This window comes from Somniosus microcephalus, chromosome 12, assembly GCF_052327205.1.
Source record: "Somniosus microcephalus isolate GS21.2 chromosome 12, FLI_Smic_1.0, whole genome shotgun sequence".
NCBI classification, from domain to species: Eukaryota; Metazoa; Chordata; class Chondrichthyes; order Squaliformes; family Somniosidae; genus Somniosus; species Somniosus microcephalus.
Window position 1 is genome coordinate 86,043,151 of NC_140998.1, and position 19,522 is coordinate 86,062,672.

A 19,522-nucleotide genomic window follows, 5' to 3' on the forward strand; every position below is an offset into this window, starting at 1 on the left:
TGTTTCCTTTTTGAATGTTTACCAATTAGTACCAAGCCAGGGACAGTTTTATATAGTGTGTGCTTGTACACAATTGGAATGGGATTGAGACTTCAAAACTCATTGCGTATCAGCCCTTTACTGCCAGCAGAAATGGGAGACTTTCAACCCAGTGTGGGCTGCACTTGACTCTTGTGTTCCAGAGGAGAAAAGCTAACCACTTCACCACAGGTGCTCTTCCACTCCTCTTCCCTGCAAGATTTGGACTTGTGTAGTTACGCTGGTTTTGCCCAAACTATCCTGATCTCTGAATGGAACAGGCTCAAGGGGCTAAATGGCCTGCACCTGTTCCTATGTTCCTAGTACAAATGGATTGAACTGCAAGCAATGATTTAGCTATGTTTTTGATAAAACTTATAATACAAATGTTATCAATCTTATTTGTAAGTATGGGAATGTTAGCAAGCACCATAAGCACTAAATTACTGGGCTTTTGCACGGTGGTATGTTTAGCATTTACTAGTCTACAGCTGCAGTAATTGTTTCTAATTTGCTAATGTTATTTAGAATGCACATTCCACTCAACATTCTTGTATTTTCTAATTCTGAGCAGTTTCAGAAAATATAGACAAACCTGAGTGCAAGTCTTACAGCCCCCTTTTATTTCACAACCCCAATCACACCTTCAGTGTCTCTGAAGTAAATTAAGTGCTGAGAACCAGTTGGATGTTTTTTTTGCAGACAACTCTAGAGTAAGCAGTGCCCTCAATGGAAAATACAAATACTGTAGGCAGAGGTTTTTTTATCACTATCCTGTAAAAATCCTAGACTGCCTGTGCTGTGGAAGCTATCCGTTTTGTATTGCAATGTCATAATGTACAGTACCAGAGCAGCATGTGCAAGTTGTTACTATTTCTGGCTGCTGCACCTTCCCTAAAGTCTAGGGAAGGTCCAGCAGCCAGAAATAGGCACCACTTTCATGTGCTGCTGTGGTACTATGCAATATGGCATTGCAATACAGAAAGGATAAAACCTACAGCACTGGCAGCCGACTGTAATATAGAATCACAATGATCCTGTAATGTGAAGGGGATAATTGTATCAAATTCAAAGCAAAAGCTCAAGTTCCTATTAGCTACATTGAAAGATGAGACAAATATTTTCAATTTGGAAATGCACTACAACTTATTAGTACTAATTAATATATTGGGTGTTGTCATTTGCCTTATTAAAACAATTGGCGTTTATAAATACTGTATATGGTTATATTACTAATGTACTTCAGTTAGATTTATGGTTCATTGATATACTGCTGATTTCACTTTTCTTACTTAATAATCCTTGTCATGTGTTTGTGACTTGCTTCATAATATTTTCAAAATAATTAGCAGTATGAGCTGTTTTAGCCTGGGGTTAATTTTAAGTAAAACTTGTAATATGGCAAATTTAAAATTGATTCACTATTCTTGTTGAGCTCCAAAAGTACTGCTGTTAAAATTTAAAAGCTTGGTGAGGTAGCTGTTTACTCCCTTGACAGATTAATAGACTCATTAGGAAATGCTATATGTGAATTTCAGACTACACCCTTAACACAGCATTGTTCTGGACTTTGCAGACTGTGTTTCACGTTTTATTTCTTGTTCCAGGGACTAAATGGGAAGGCTACGTTTTAATTCTAGTACAGTGAGGGTGTGGTTGAAAGAAACTTCACTTTCAAATCCAGTTGTGCCAACTTGGTTAGTTCTTTCCAGTTTATATAGAAAGTACATTGGAACCTTCCTGTGGGATATGTATGTGTTGTACTCACCAATATTATACAAGTGTCACAATACTGTGCTGTTACTTCAGTAAATTTTAAAAATGACTTATGACAGTTTGGTACATCTACAGTTTCAGTTTGGGCTCTCTCCCAACACTTCAAACTCAGGCTCACACCAAACTCCAGTTTTTACAAGCAGACATGCATGTACTGAAACCTGTGTGCGTCGTAAGTAGGAATGGTGTGGTGTAGGGTTTTCAATTTCCCTTTTACCTTGGTACAACAAACTGAACATGCTCCCCTGTCTACTCATGAAGGTGAAAAATATCACTGTCAGACAATATTATTTAGGGGAAAGCTAATAAATATTAAATATATTTAATATAGGGAATATAATCACACACAAGCAAAAGATGATAACAAGTAGCCAGCAGTAAGAATTTGACTTAGACAGTACTTAAGTGTTCTGACAATATTTAGGGTGTGAAATGTTAGCAGTTTTTTCAGAATATTTTAGTTGAGTGGCAGACTCCATGGAGCCCCTTGTTACCACCACAGCATGGAAGTCAAAATAAGCTTCAACACACCTGATCAAAGTTCTTTCTACCATCAGAATGTTAATCAGTAATACCATTCAAATACATAGGATGAGATCAATTATGAGAAGTTTTGATGAGGTAAATTGGGAAAAACTATTTCCACTGGTCAGTAAGTTGATGACTAGAGGGCATAAACATAAAATTATCACCAAAACAACTTAGGGTGATGTTATGAGATTTTTATTCTTAACAGAAAGGGATGTTAGGACATAGAATGACTTTCAGAGAACTGGCACAAGTATGAAGGACTGAATGGCCGCCTTTTGTTCTGTAAACTTCTATGAACAGTGGTTTCATGGCTGTCTGTTGAGAGGTTTGTTCATGATACCTGCCCAGGGATTAAAACAATGCAAATTGGTATTTCAAATAAAAACAGAAAATGCTGGACATACACAGCAGGTCAGTTGGCATCTGTAAAGAGAAAAGACAGGGGGCAATGATGTAATGATGTTTTGGCTATGTATCCATCATCAGAACTAGAACTGTCATAACCTGAACACAATAGAAAAAATTCATAGTCTGTCTTTTCTCTTTATAGATGCTGATTGCCCTGCTGTGTATTCTGATCGATCTTGTTTTTATTTCAAATTTCCTTCATTGCAGTTTTTTCCTTTTTTATTTTGCATACTGAAATTTTAGCAGGTATGACATCAGTCACTGATCAAAGATAACTAGTTTTGTCCTTTTCTCCCAGCAGGCAGCCTGGCATATATTAGCATTTCAAGGGCACGAGATATACCAGCTAGGCCCCTTCCCCATGGAAATGTGGCTGTTTCCTGGCAGCTTAGTATATTTTTATCCCAGATATGACAAATGATTCTTTTTTTAATAAAAAAAAATGACCTAACGGCAATCTTTAAATTACATTAGTCTGTATTTTACTCCAAATACTTTTCTCTGATTCAGCTACTTTGAGCACTCCTGTAGGCAAGCCCTTACTATCTACAAACTGAAATGTGCCTTTAGGAACAACGAGCTTAGGGTTTGAACAGAAAACTTCTATCTTCTTCCTCGACTTTGGAAAGCAATGGAACATTTGATTGAAACATAGCTTAGGCTATAAATTGCCAAACAAATTTATTAACTGGTAAATAGATAGGTGAACAGTAGCAATGTTAGTTGCAGATTTAACTATCCATCATTGGTAGATGGAAAATAACAGTTGTGTTTGCTTTGCTAAACTTCGATATGAGCTGGACCTGGCTCAAGGTCCCTGACTAAACTTTGGGCAGCAATTTGTTGTTCTAGCCTACCTAGTTCTCCATGATGACGTTCTCAATTAGAACAAGACAGGCTGACATATACTTTTAAAATTTGCCCAGGACAAAGGAAATAAAAATATGTATTTCTTAAACTCAAATAGAGCTGCCAGTCAACCCTAAATTCAAATAAAAACCACCGGATGCTTATATTTAAATAGGGGCATGATTTCTCTCCAATACCAGTTGCAGACATAACAGTTGTTCTGGGGCTAGTTTGTCTCGAAACAAGTTGGACTATTTTCTGTGAGGAAACATGGATGTACTGTAATAGGATGAAAGTTGTCAACAGCATTCTTCATTTATGTCAATCAGACCAACAAAAAGTAGCAATACAGCTTTTTTTACAGATTGCGGCATGATGGAGCTCTGTTATTGTCACATAACAACTGTGGTATTTTTTCTAAATTTTGATTTGTATTGTTTTTGACCAACTTATGGCTGAAATTACAGTAAATCTGATCTGGTTAGCAGTTTATGCCATAACTCAGGATATAAATCTGCTGATTGATTTCTGTTTTTGATTTGGGAACCTTTTGTTTTCTCTCCAGTGTTTGATGATGGGGATGAGAGGACCCTGAGGCGTACATCTCTATGCCTGAAGGGAGAGAGACATTTTGCTGAGAGTGAGGTGAGTAATCATTGTCTAGATGTTGTTAGGAGTTGATCTTTATAATACAGATCAATAACTTCAATACTTGCTTTCAGACCCTTGATCAATTGCCACTGACAAACCCAGAGCACTTTGGCACACCAGTCATTGGGAAGAAAACAAACCGAGGAAGGAGATCGTCCTCTGCTCCTGCGTAAGTGCCATTGTACTAGTGTATACTTGTTTTTTATCACTGATTTTTTTTCTTGTCCCAACAAAAGTATATCTGTAATGCTTATTACCGATGTTCTCTGATATGATTGAGTGATATTAGCCAGGAATTATCAACCAGAGAGAGCCAACCTGTTGGCAACATTTTCAAATAATTGTAAATTTTGAAAAACCCAGCTTTGAAGAGCACACTTCTATTTTAAATAAGTCTGCAGGCTAAAAGTCATATTTTACAGATAGGAAATGGACCCCCATTAGAAGTACATTAATTTAAATTGAAGAAAGTATTAAGAAATGTGAATTGTAAGAATAGCAATGGCAGTCCATCAGAGCTACTGATCTGGGCTATGTAAATAAAAACGGTCAGGCTATGTACCAACTAAAGCTGATACTATCAATCATCAAATATAGTTTAAATTCTTTAGGTAACTCAGAGATAATACTTGCTGGTCACTTTGTTGCATGTGGTAAAGATCAACCTAAAATTACAACTGTTAAGCCCAGTTGGAGAAGTGTTTTTGGTAAATACATAAAAATAGCATCTTTAACAAGCTGAAGTAATGCGAATTGTCTCAGACCAGTACCTGTGGATTCCGTGTTTTCTGTTTCCTACCTCCATCCCTATAATCTGCAGTTCTTTGGTCAGTTCATTAACACAGGTAAATTCATCTTTTTGCTGCTGCTGTCATTATTTTTTTATTTGTTTATTTAATGTGGGCGTTGCTGGCAAGGCCAGCATTTATTGCCCATCCCTAGTTGCCCTTGAGAAGGTGGTGGTAAGCTGCCTTCTTTAACTGCTGCAGTCCGTATGGTGAAGGTAGTCCCACAGTGCTGTTAGGTAGGGAGTTCCAGGATTTGGACCCAGCGACGATGAAGGATCAGCGATATACTTCTAAGGCAGGATGGTGTGTGACTTGGAAGGGAACTTTTAGGTAGTGGTGTTCCCATGCGCTTGCTGCCCTTGTCCTTCTAGGTGGAAGAGATAGCGGGTTTGGGAGGTGCTGTTGAAGAAGCCTTGGCGAGTTGCTGCAGTGCATCTTGTAGATGGTACACACTGCAGCCAGGGTACGCCGGTGGTGGAAGGAGTGAATGTTTAAGGTGGTGGATGGGGTGCCAATCAATCGGGCTGCTTTGTCCTATTAACTGTCAGAAATCATACCACTGCGACCTTGATGTATTTACTTATTTTTAACTTTTTATCTTGTGCTGTGATAAGTTTTCACGGCTACTTTTAATATTTTAGGTTATTCAAAAAAATGGTACTTCAGCACACTTGTTGGTCTGAGTGCCCGTTTGGCTTTGCCTCAACGTGTAATGGTTTATGAGGCAAAACCTAAATTGAACCCTGAATGATTCATAAGTGTCAGCCTTGATTCAGTTGGTAGTAAGTACTATTGCCTCTGAGTCAGAAGGCCGTAGGTTCAAACCTCATTCCAGGACTTGAGTACATAATGTAGGCTAACACATAAGTGCAGTGCTGAGGGAGTGTTGAAGGTGCTGTCTTTTGGATTAGACATTTAAATTGAGTACTTGTCTGTCCCTCAAGTGGACTTAAAAGACTCCTGAGAACTATTTGAAGAAGGGCAAGTGAGTTCTCCTAGTGTCCTGATAAACGATTATCCTTCATCCAACACCACCAAAAACAGATTAACCGGTCTTCTATCTTACTTCTGTGTACAAATTGACTGCCACATTTCCCTATGTTAGAACATTAAATGCACTTCAGAAGTCCTTCATTGGCTGTGAAGTGCTTCGAGATGTCTTGAGGTTGTGAAAGGCTCTATCAGTATGCAAGTTCTTTCTTTCTCTTAGGATTCAAATAAATTCTTTCTTCAAATTACTGCTTAATTCACAGTTAAATATGCTTTTGATTGTATTATGCAATATAATAAGTATTTTGCCCTTGTACTTACATACACAAAGCTTAAATATTTGTTCAACGCCAGCAGTGATTATCTTTAAGAACTCTATGGGTTTTTAAAAAAATATTTTTATTTTGCAGACCTGAGGATGAAAGGGAAGAGGAACCAAGTGAAGATGAGGATGATGACAAGCGACGTCTTAATGATGAACTTCTGGGGAAAGTAGTTTATGTAGATTGTAATGGAGACAAGAGAAAAGGCTGGTATCCAGCTTTGGTAAGCAAGATAATATTATGAGTTCAGGATCTACCTTTCAAACTCTTGATTTAAGATCGATAATTGGATCATTATTGCATAACTTTAAACATTTGTTTTACTCTGGACCGAAACTTTTAGCATGTTTGGGAGTGATTGACAAATGTGCTTTGTTGACTGAAATAATGTGTGTTAATTTCTAAATCAGCCAGTGTGAAATAAACATGACTAATGTGCTGTAAGGGTGTTCAGTTTATTGCACTAAAACCACTTGTCAGCTGTGGATCAGTAGGCAGCACTCTTGCGTCGGAGCCAGAAGGTCGTGGGTTCAAGTCCCGCTCCAGAGACCTGAGCACACAAATTTAAGCTGACACTCCAGTGCAATGCTGAGAGAGTGCTGCACTGTCGGAGGTGCCGTCTTTCGGATGAGACGTTAAATCGAGGCCCCGCCTGCTCTCTCGGGTGGATGTAAAAGATCCCATGGCACTATTTCGAAGAGGAGCTGGGGAGTTATTCCCGGCAATATTCCCTTGAATTTTTTTTGAGTGCGCGGCCCATTCAAAATACTGCACATGCACGGTTTTTCCTATTTTAAAGCTGGTGAGCTGGCTGCGCGGGAGCTGCAGAGCGTGCGTGGCCGTGCAGCTAAAAAGTACATTGATCCCAGTGTCCTGGCCAATATTTATCCCTCAGTCAACATAACAAAAATGACACTTCTGGTCATTATCACATTGCTGTTTGTGGGAGTTTGCTGTGTGCAAATTGCCATGTTTCCTACATCACAAAAGTGAACTACACTTCAAAAGTACTTCATTGGCTGTAAAGCGCTTTGGGACGTCCTGAGGTTGTGAAAGGCGCTATATAAATGCAAGTCTTTTTTGTTTCGAGGGACCATTTTAATATTAAGCATACCCATAATCTGATGGGATTGAATTTGAACTTCGATTATGTGCAGACCTGTTGTTAATGACTAATTGAAGACTTTTTGAGAGGTAGTGGTTTAAATACTATTATCACTTTAATTGAAACAAATTTATTGTCGGTATGAAGCTTGTAGTGGGTGGAAGGATTAAGACGTTGCCTCGAGTGTACACTTTGGAAATAATGCGAGATAATTTTTTTAAATTTTATTTCTCCTTTTCCCCCTACCCCTACCAACAGGCGAAGCAAATACCAAAAGAGATTAGGCATTTGCTGTATGAAGGAAAGCCTACTCTCTTACAGCAGGTATTCTGCATCTCAGTTGGTCCTGAACACATTCTAATAACATTTTGGTCTCTTATCCCACTCATCCTCACAAAAATTATATGAATTAAAAGGAAAACATGGTGACCGTTGGACACAAAAGAAACATTTTGTTGGTGTGGAGAAAAAGTACATTCCTATATTTTGAGACTTAAAATACGCATGCTTTTCCTACCAATAATGTAACTTTCAAAGTGGCATTTACAATATTCACTTTTGGGGACTTCAGCGCTATTGTGACTGTCAAAAAGATGCATGAGTGTATTTGAAAGGATAGATTTGCATTTTTAACTTGTCACATTGTAAATGAATCTTAAGTTATTCAGAAGTACAATAAATTCAATTTTTAAATTAACAAAAATTAAGTTGGCGGAGAGAGACTAATACCCCTGCAAGAGGCAACCCCAAACTAAATTAGATTTTTTTTTGCATGTATATATTTAATGCAATTTCCCCTCTCGTATGAAGGTCCACTATTTCATGATTTTGAGCTCAGGGAGGTTCACAGTTGTGAAATACATGGCAAATGGCTTATAAACTGTAAATCAGGGTAGTCGATATCCAGGAAGCCACTTATTTGTGAAGTCCAAAAATGAAGACCTAAAGTGATGTACACACATGTATGGGCTTTATTGGATCAACATGTCCTTAACCACTTTCCCGATAGTCCACAGTGTAATGGCACTGGTTGGTGTAACACTAAAGGTTACAGACCAGACAGTCTAAGATTTTGTTCCTGGTCTCTGCTGAGTTTGATGAACTCTGGTTGCATTTGGGTTGGCCTTGGTTACCCCTGGGCTTGAGAAGAAGAAAATCTGCTCGTGTTCGAGATCTTGAGAACAATCCAGTGACCCCGTGCTGGAAAGTGTGGTTCTGGTGAGAACAAGTCAGGCTTCCATAACCTTCCATAGTCAAACAGTTTACCAGTATTTGCTGTTTAGGCTTGTATATCAAGACACTTGGTAGGACTGCCAGTGCTCATGAAATGTAATCTCTGCAAATGTAAATGATATTATGAGAAGGGGGGGGGCGGGGCGGGTGTGGGAGAGAGGGGGGAGATATGTCTCTGATTCATTTCACATTTGCTGTTCCTTTATTAAGCTTTAAAGAAATGTTTGTGAAAAATAAGTATGTATTTTTATCATGCTTAAGGGGGATGGGGCGGGGTGTACTTTTCATACAGTCTGCTCCTCCATCTCGAGTTGTTTAATCAATTAAATATGATATTTGCTACCTAATAAGAGAAAGCTTTTAATTAAACAAACTATTTCCCCTCTCATTGCTATCTGCTGGCACCCTGAACTGCTCTAATGACTTGTGTTACAAAACATCCTAGTGTGGCTCTACACCTTGAGTGTTTTGGGCTTACCTGATGATAGATTTTAAGGTGACCATGATGAGATTTTAATTCCAGTTGGGTGATATACCTCTAGAGCATCTTGGTGTATGAGCAGGGACCCAGAGTGACTAAATATTACCACACTTTTTTTCCTAATCTTTTTGGCATTTTGGTTTTGGCTTTTAGAATCTATTCTTTAAAAAAAAACTATTCTCTTCATTTCAGGTGCTCTCTCCAAGTTGCAGTGATGAAATCACTGTGAAAAAGGACCAGTGCTTAGTGCGATCCTTTGCAGACTCCAAATTGTAAGTGTAAATATGAAATGTATGGATACAAAACAAGCTGTTTAGCTTGCAAGCTATTTGAGTATGTAAAAATACAAGCTAATTACTCTGTCACCATCAGGAACCTTCTCCCAAAAAAATTCTATACTAGTTGTAGATGATATCTGGCATTGACATATTTTAATAATTTTTGAATGCTGAACTTCATTTTAAAGCGAGGCTATATTATTGGTTTAATTCCTCTTTGGAGATGAGAGATTATTCTGCAAATGATCCAGAAGTGACACTGACTCTCAAAGAAGGTTTTGGCGGGCTTCATGCTTAAGCATGTAGTTCACAGAATCGACTTTGAGACTGTATGCAAATGTGTATTCCACCTTTTTTAAAATAAGAAACAATATGGTTGGGACAAAAAATTATTTTTTAAATTAGTTAACGGCAGAAGTATTTGACTACAACAGCTTTTTAAATTCTACTCCAAAAATTTCTCTCATGTTTACATGAAAACGCTAGGACTGTTGTGTCAGTACTTTCTGTGGGGGTTCTCCTGATCTGCCGTAACTTCGGCAGAAACTCTTGAGAAACAGCATAAATGGCCATTCTACTCCGTGGTGTTTAATATTGAGCTTCGGTGCCCTGAATGGCCTTTTTTGTCCCTGTCTTCTAGCTCCTCTGCTAGCACTTCTTATCTCATTGAAGCATACAAAATTATTACAGGGCTTGATAGGATGGATGCTGGGAGAATGTTTCCCTTGGCTGGGGAGTCCAGAACCAGGGGCCACAGCCTCTGGATAAAGGGTAGGCCATTCAGGACTGAGCTGAGATGAAATCTCTTCACAGAGGGTGGTGAATCTTTGGAATTCTTTACCCCAGAGGGCTGTGGTGGCTTGGTCATTGGGTATATTCAAAACATAAGTCAGTAGATTTCTGACTAGTAAAGGCATCAAGGGATATGGTGATAGGGCCAGTGAATGGAGTTGAGGCAGAAGATCAGCCATGATCTCATTGAATGGCGGAGCAGGCTCGAAAGGCCGAATGGCCTACTCCTGCTCCTATTTCTTATGTTCTTCTGTCTTTTCCTATGTTCTTGCATAGCGATTTTTGCTGCTCTCATTTGTAAATTGTTCCGTTAAAATAGTCTAGGTGTGACTTGACCATTTTCTTTACACAATCATTATTGCTAAAGCCAGAACAAAAATGATGACGATAAAGCAGTTCATTCTCATTATAACATACTGTTTGGCTGGCAGTTTAAATGCTTAATTCTAACAAGGGCTCCACAACTAGGATTGAAATGACCAAACTAAATGCAGCTCCCACAAAGTACAGTTTTCAAACGTGCAGTTTTTGACTCTGCATTATTAACCATTCTACTCTCAAGTATTCACAGATTGATGGATATAAAAAGTCATTCTTTATAAATCACTCTGTGACCATCTGGTAAGGAGAGGAGTTATAGGGGCAACAATTTTAAGAAGGACTTAAGGAGCAGAGTGCTTTAAATGTTGCCTCCTCGTGTGTATTTGAAGCTTAGTTTTCAAAGGTAAATTTAGGTAATTATGTAGTGTGAAGTAACTGAGGTGATGTGTGGAGGGGGGACATTTTATTGAGAATGAGATGGTTGTATTTACAATTTTATTTCTTATTACTTTATTTGGGTAGTACTTGGACTGTGAAGTCTAACAGGATATCAGACTATTTTTATGTGAGAAAACCAGTGCTCTTTATTTTAAGCTGAACCTTGATATCTTCCTTTTTAAAACAACAGTTATCCTATAGCAAGAAAGGATATTAGAGAGCTCGATTGGGACAAAGTTTCAAAGCCAGACCCAGTTGTTAAACAAGGTAAGGAGGCCAACACTCAAGGTGGAGTGAATTGCAAATCTTTTCCCAAGCAACTAGTTGTGATCAGCATACTTGAATCGTGCCAATAATTCGTGCCTTTTTGCCTGCCTTGAGACAGTAAAACCATAATGGCAGATTGAGATGGCAGGGTAGAGCTCTAGGTTGTGAAACACACACTTATACTTCTGGTCTGCTGGGCTGTCTGAGCAGAAGATTGATTTTGTTTCATTAGGGGAATGCTGTGATAATCTGTAAGATCTTTATTTTATAATGGAGTCTCTTTCTTTTTATACAATTTGTAAACCTGTTATAGTTCCACTTACATTTATTCCAACTGCATTATCTTGTGATTTTGATTGAGAAGTTGGAGGGAGTGTATGGCCCAAAGAATTAGCAGGCTGTTCTTTGATTTCTGGGACTTGGATCTAAATCTCTTCCACACTGGTGAAGTGCAGGTCACACCTCTGATAGCTGATTACTCATCAGGTGCTAAGTGAAATAAAGTTGGCAAGTCTTAGTTAACTGTACAGTAAATTCAAGTTCCCTAAACAAAAATTCCCCTGGTTGCGCCTGTTAGCAGCTTCACTCAGAGGCTGCAAGCATAGGTATAGTGTGAAAAATTGACACATGAAGATTGACATATGACACATGTGAAGATTTTCTGAGAGTGGGGCAGGGTAGACAGAACTTTAACCTGTCTTCAACCTGTGCAACACTTGATGCTAACACTGGAAGTTTCCTTTCTCCAGCATTGACATTCTGTACCTTGGGAACAAAATGAAACCAAAAAGCTGTAAGGTAACTGAACCATAGCTGTCAATTTTCCCTGTTCACTTTAATGTTGTCTTCAAAGAGGATTCAGTGTTGCCCATCTTAACATACATGCTGTTTAGTTTCAGATTTCTAAAGTCATAATAACAGCAAAGCACCAGAGTTCATTTCTAGAGGGATAGAATTGAAAAGCTGAGAAATTATGCTAAACTTGTATAGATCCTTGCTTAGATCATATTTAAGAGTCATGTGCATAGTTGTGCTCTCCATATTATAAAAAGGATATAGAGGCACTGGAGAAGGTGCATTTTTTTTAATTTTTTTTTTTACACAAATGATACCAGAACTGAGAGATTATACCTATCAGGAAAAACTGAACAGATGTGTTGGGGGCTCTTTTCTCCAGAAAAGAGAAGGCTGGGGGTGACCCGATGGAGGCCTTTAAGACTATGAAAGGGTTTGCTGAAGTAGACATAGAGATGATGTTTCCAGCTGGGGAGACCAAAACTAGAGCCCATAAATATAAGCTAGTCACTAATAAATCCAACAGGGAATTCAGGAGAAACTTCTTTACCCAGAGAGTGATTAGAATGTGAAACTCGTTACCACAAGGAGTAGTTGAGGCCAATAGCATAGATGCATTTAAAAGGAGGTTTGATAAACACGAGGGAGAATGGAATAGAAGGTTATACTGATAGGGTTAGAGGAAGAGGTGTGGCAGGAGGCTCATGTGGAGCATAAACACTGGCATGGATCAGTCGGGCCGAATGGCTGTACGTTCCATGTAATGCTATGTAAATTAATATTCACAAACATGTACATGCTCCTTATTAAACATTATATTGTATTTTAAGGTAGATCCAAAATATTTTAGAGTTTTCAGTCGCTAGTAAGCAACCAAATCTTGTTGGCAATGTAGCATCGGGCATCACTTGCATACTTGGTGAAGCCCTATTTCTTTGGTAAAGGTGGCTCCATTTCTACTGTTTGCTTCCAAAACATTGTGCTCTTGTATAAATGTTTCTGCTAACCCTATGGGTGTATGTTCCATTGGCTCCTTGGTACTTCTACCTTCTCATCTTCTAGGAGGAGGGTGGATCTGTGCCATGAGCATTAATAAGACCTAACTGTTGCTAATACTGTTTCTCTGTAGCACTTGAAGAAGCTCTCAAATTCTACCAGCAACGGATTGTTCCTGAGAGCTGGAAGGTGGACATGAGTGTCATCTTAGAATCCTCAAGTAGTGATGAAGAGGAAGAGGAGGACGAGGAAGCAGAGAATGATGAGGAAGATGAGGAAAAGAAACAAGAGGTAGGACATTTTTGCAGTTTCATTTATTGAGCAATTTGCTGCCTGAAAATTTGGAATCTGAATATATCACAAAAATGCCTTTTTAGAATAATATATAAAATTATGAGCACAATATACAGGGGTTGAATTTTTTTAGTAAAGCAATTTTCATGGATTTTTCTGGAGGGAAGCTGAATATAAATATGTGGAACATGAAGCAAACTAAAATTGATTACCCTGAAGAAATTTGAATTGTCTTATTACAGGAAACTTTGTTATATCCGGCACCGATGGGACCGAGCTGTTGCCGATCTATCAAAACTGCCGGACATACAAAGTTAATGTTGAAGCATACGGAGGTTTTCATCTCCGTTTCTGACAACAAACACTGTTGCTTAGCAACAGCTTGTAAACAGTCGGCCCGTACCTTGGAAGCATCTCTAGCTTAGCAACAGCTTCAGAGAGACTTTCTAGAGCCCGACTGTTGAAAACAAAGCCACGAGAAGAAAAAAAACCTAACAAAACGGCTCCTGATTTCTGCCGGTAGATCGAGGTTTCTGGACATACAACCTCCGGATAAACCAAAGTTTCCTGTACATGTTTTAGATCATATTTGCATTAAGTTGGATGCACGACATATTAGGATTTTCAATAAATTGTAAAATCTGACGGCAAGATGCTCAGACAAACAGTAAATTGAACAATGCAGTTTCATGTACTTTCCAACGACACTGCAGTCACCATTCCAAAAAAGTGAAGGCTACTTGTTTCCAAGCTGTTGGAAGGAAATGTCAACAACTCCAGCTAATGTACAGCAAAGCTGCTGCATTCGTAAAGCTCACAAATCGACTGGTCATCACACTTACGACAATTATGCTTTTTAGTTTCAAGTTTCTAAATGAATATTCATGAATTTGTGCATGCCACCTAACTGAACATTTGTACAGTCTTTTAAAGTAATATAAACTGAAAGCAGAGAAAGTTGCAACAACAGATTTTTCAGTCTCCAGTGAACAGCTAAACCTCTGAATTTTTGGCAGAACTGCTTAAAATTTTGGATTATGTGCAAAGAAAACCTTCATATTGGCAATGCAGCATCGAGCTTCACTTGCACATTGGGTGAAGCCTTGCTCCTGAGGAAAGTTAGTTTCATTGATACAGGTTGGTGTGATCAAGACTGTACTGAAGATATAGAATTGATTTAAAATCTTGCTGCATGTTCAAGCTGAAATGGGTGGGTGTCCACTCCACTTCCTACAGGGTTTCCCGAGCAACATGCTGGTGGTTTCATCATGAGCATGCTCCAAACTAATTCAGAAGACTTTACAGCAGCTTGGCAGTCAGCCTGTGGAAATTTGCCATATTTTCAATAGGCTTTCCATGACTTTAACTTAATGTTGGATTTTGTTTCCAGGCCCAAAAACCAACAGTAAAGTTAAGTGACTACGTTAATCAGCTAATTAGGAGAGAGGGTGAAAAGCTAACACTGTATGCACTTTGATTTTTTTTTATTTGTTCATGGGATCTGGGTGTTGCAGGCAAGGCCAGCATTTTTATTGCCCATCCCTAATTGCCCTTGAGAAGGTGGTGGTGAGCCGCCTTCTTGAACTGCTGCAGTCCGTGTGGTGAAGGTACTCCCACAGTGCTGTTAGGGAGGGTGTTCCAGGATTTTGACCCAGTGACGATGAAGGAATGACGATATACTTCCAAGTCAGGATGGTGTGTGACTTGGAGGGGAACTTGGAGGTGGTGGTGTTCCCATACGCCTGCTGCCCTTGTCCTTTGAGGTGGTGGAGGTCGCGGGTTTGGGAGGAGCTGTCTAAGAAGCCTTGTCGAGTTGCGGCAGTGCATCTTGTAGTGCACTGCAGCCACGGTACGCCGGTGGTGGATGGGGTGTCAATCAAGCGGGCTGCTTAGTGCACATAGATTGTGCTACAACCCCGGCTCCTATTCTCTACTGCTAGCCATCTTCTTAAACCCCTCTCCCCTATCTCCTCCACCCTCCCCTTCGATAACAAGTGTGAGGAGCTCATGGACTTCTTTGTCACTAAGGTTGAGACCATCCGTTCAGCTGCCTCTGCCACATCCCTTTCTTCTCCTAGCCCACTGGGCCAAACTTCCTCTAATGTTCCCCCCTGCCCTAGCCCTGAACTCGCATCTTTCTCCAGTTTCTCTCCGATCTCCCCATAAGATCTCTCTGCGCTCATCTTGTCTATGAGACCCACTTCCTGCTCCCTCGACCCTATTCCCACCAAACTGCTGACCACCCAACTTCCTTTTCTGTCTCCCATGTTAACAATATCAGCTAACGGTTCTCTCTCCTCAGGTACTGTCCCCCTCTCCCTCAAATCTGCCATCATCGCCCCTCTCAAAAAAAAAAAAAAAAAAAAAAAAAAAAAACCTTGATCCCTCCGTCCTTGCAAACTACTGCCCGTCTCCAACCTCCCTTTCCTCTCAAGTCCTTGAACGTGTTGTTGCCTCCCAAATCCGCGCCCATCTTTCCCGCAATTCCATGTTTGAATCCCTCCAATCAGGTTTCCGCCCTTGCCACAGTACCGAAACGACTCTCATCAAAGTCACAAATGACATCCTTTGTGACTGTGACAAAGGTAAACTATCCCTCCTCGTCCTTCTTGTCTTGTCTGCAGCCTTTGACACGGTTGACCATTCCATCCTTCTCCAACGCCTCTCCACCGTCGTCCAGCTGGGTGGGACTGCACTCGCCTGGTTCCATTCTTATCTATCTAATCGTAACCAGAGAATCACCTGCAACGGCTTCTCTTCCCGCTCCTGCATCATTACCTCTGGTGTCCCCCAAGGATCTATCCTTGGCCCCCTCCTATTTCTCATCTACATGTTGCCCCTTGGTGACATCATCCAAAAACACAGTGTCATTTTCCACATGTACGCTGACGACACCCAGCTCTACCTCACTACCTCTTCTCTCGACCCCTCCACGGTGTCTAAATTGTCAGACTGCTTGTCCGACATACAGTTCTGGATGAGCAAAAATTTTCTCCCATTAAATATTGGGAAGACAAAAGCCATTGTTTTCGGTCCCCGCCACAAACTCCGTTCCCTAGCCACTGACCATCCCTCTCCCTAACATCTGTCTGAGGCTGAACCACACTGTTCGCAACCTTGTGCCATATTTGACCCTGAAATGAGCTTCCGACCACATATCAGCAGCATAACAAAGAGCGCCTCTTTCCACCTCTAATATCGCCCGTCTCCGCCCCCGCCTCGGCTCCTCCACTGCTGAAACCCTCATCCATGCCTTTGTTATCTCTAGACTTGACTGTTCCAATGCACTCCTGACTGGCCTCCCACATTCCACCCTACGTAAACTTGAGGTCACCCAAAACTCGGCTGCCCGTGTACTAACTCACACCAAGTCCCATTCGCCCATCTCCCCTGTGCTCGCTGACCTACATTGGCTCCCGGTTAAGCAGTGCCTCGATTTCAAAATTCTCATCCTTGTTTTCAAATCCCTCCATGGCCTCGCCCCTTCCTACCTCTGTAATCTCCTTCAGCCCCACAACCCCCCCGAGATATCTGCGCTCCTCTAATTCTGCCCTCTTGAGCATCCCTGATTATAATCGCTGAACCATTGGTGGCCGTGCCTTCTGTTGCCTAAGCCCTAAAATTCCCTGGCTAACCCTGTCCGCCTCGCTACCTCTCTTTCCTCCTTTAAGACGGTCCTTAAAACCTACCTCTTTGACCAAGCTTTTGGTCACCTGGCCTAATTTACCCTTATGTGGGTCGGTGTCAAATTTTTTGTCTTAAAATACTCCTGTGCAGCGCCTTGGGACGTTTTACTATGTTAAAGGCGCTATATAAATACAAGTTGTTGTTGTACAGATTTTTTGACTCCTTTATTATGGTTATAGATTGACTTGTGAAGTAAATATTTTGTGTTCTGATTACCTCTACCGTTATCATGTATGTATATTAATTTTAAAAAAATCAATTCTTGGCTTTTTAGTCATATAAAAAATCTGCTAATTTGATGTAATGTAACTAGTTATCTTTATGCATACAATATAACTTTCACTTGTAGCATTTTTGACACACTTCACTTGTCATTTTTAAATTATTATGTATGTAAAATGTATTTCACACTTGCACCTGATTGGATTAAATAAAATATTTATAAAACAGCAAAGTTACAGCTGGGCAGGGAGAGAAAGCCAGTCACTTCCTGTTGGTTTCTTCTAGCCTTTCCTTAAGGTGAAGAACTGGAGATTTATATGCAGTTGCCAATTTGAAGAGACAGTGCCCTGAGCAAGAGTAAGTAGGCTCTGATTAACTTCACGGTATACCAGCTCTTCCCTGCAGGGCACAGTTGAGCAGCTGGAGGATCAGATTTCTACTGTGGCTTAGTTAGACTTGGTGCACGTAAACACATTGCACCTTTGCCGCAGAAGGCTTTCTTCAAGGCAGTCCCATTATGCCTATAGGATATAGCTATTGGGATGTAAATACTCAACTATTTTTATAATCCATTTTATTATGATCCATGGTGAGCTATTTGGTACAATGCTTCTATCATAATTATACAATGTATCATCCAATTTATCATGCCATGGGGGATCTTCTAGTAAAAATGAATCTCTTTGCTGTGATGTTTTTGCTCCAGGTAATAACTGGTCAAACAATATGCTCTCCAATTTTTAATAATGGTTGCATTAAGAAAACAGGAGACTCACTGTGGGTAAACGTCCACTTGACTGTTGAGACGTTATAAGTATTTTACTTTCTGACTACCATGCCTATTCCGGTTGACCAAGTTGTCATCTAATAAAATACTGTTGCATCTGTCCTGCACCATTTTGGCTGCCACGTACATTAGCATTAAACTCCTGGAGTCTGAGATAACTACTTCTCTCCAATTTCTTCTCTTTCCCCAACCTCCCTCCCAAAGCTGAAGGGCATTTATATACCTTCTATAGATAAGTACGTTTTTTAAATTAAATGGCAAGGTCACAGTGTGGCACTGTAGCTCTTGATATACATTACACGTGAAATATCTTATGACAATGCTCCATTTTATAACTTGATTAACAATGCTGCTATAATTGAAAAATGATTAACAATTAATAGATTTAGATGAGCAATTTTTTTTGAATCAGTTGTTGCAGATTTCAAAACAAATCAGCGATCCAAAACTATAGATTGTACTGGACTACTCAGGAGCAAATAACATCGGTTATTTTCAAACTTCAATTAGCATTAAGCACAAACCAGTAGTTGCTTGTTAATTTATCTTTCATGTAATATGTTTACCATTTTACTGTCAGTCCCCTGGATTGATGTTGCCAGGAGTAAGTAGAAGTATACTTACTACTTCCTCATTTTAATTCCCTCCTCCCCCAACTCGCCAGAATATAGCTTCTTCAAAGTTGAATTGTAGCTACCTACTAATGGCTTGTTTAAGAATAATATAGAATCAGTTGGTATTTGTGATCAAGTACTTACTTGTGCTAGAACCAAGGCAGTCGCTTGCTTGTTGTGCATGCTCTGTCTTGCAGCGATGGGAACCTCCTCAGTTCTTGGTTTACATAAATTTTTGCAAAATAGCTTGTGAAACTGAAGTTGAGCATCCAGAAAATTAGATTTGCAAAACATTGCAGGAGCAAGATTTAAATATTTTGGAGAAGGGGAGGAGAAATAAGAATTAAGAGGCAAACGCACTACTCACTTTTATGGTGACATCACTCAAGAGGATTGAGAGTTGAATTATAGATTCACACAGCACAGAAGGAGGCCATTCTGCCCAAGACCTTTCCAATTGGTCCCACTCCCCTGCTCTTTCCCCAGACCCCTGCATTTCTCCTTTTCAAGTATATATCCAATTGCCTTTTGAAAGTTACAATTGAATCTGCTTCAACCAACCTTTCAGGTAGTGCATTCCAGATTGTAATAACTCACGTAAAAAGAATTCTCCTCGTTCCCCTCATAGATGTTTTGCCAATTATCTTAAATCTTTGTCCTCTGGTTACACACCCTCCTGCCAATGGAAACAATTTCCCCCATCTACCTCGGGTTTTGATAGAGTAGATTGGGAGAAACTGAGGATATTGTGCTTCTACTCAGTTTTGTGCTTTAGTGGTGAATCTAACTGCTACAGTCACAGGCGTTTTCCTTTTAGCCACTAACATCCAATATGAAAAGTTTTCATATTTCAAAAAAGTGTTATGATTTTGAAGGTC

At 39.8% G+C, this 19,522-nt stretch overlaps 1 protein-coding gene across 3 annotated transcripts in view; it reads left to right on the top strand.

Moving 5' to 3' along the window:
• arid4a (AT-rich interactive domain 4A) overlaps nt 1-19,522 on the top strand; it is a 107,847-nt gene that overhangs the window by 37,226 nt on the left and 51,099 nt on the right. For all 3 annotated transcript variants that reach the window (XM_086003269.1, XM_086003270.1, XM_086003271.1), the window contains 6 exons: nt 4,148-4,227; nt 4,305-4,402; nt 6,422-6,557; nt 9,346-9,425; nt 11,173-11,249; nt 13,174-13,331. In XM_086003269.1, the coding sequence (XP_085859395.1) occupies nt 4,148-4,227; nt 4,305-4,402; nt 6,422-6,557; nt 9,346-9,425; nt 11,173-11,249; nt 13,174-13,331 (629 nt within the window). The remainder of the gene's footprint in view (nt 1-4,147; nt 4,228-4,304; nt 4,403-6,421; nt 6,558-9,345; nt 9,426-11,172; nt 11,250-13,173; nt 13,332-19,522) is intronic.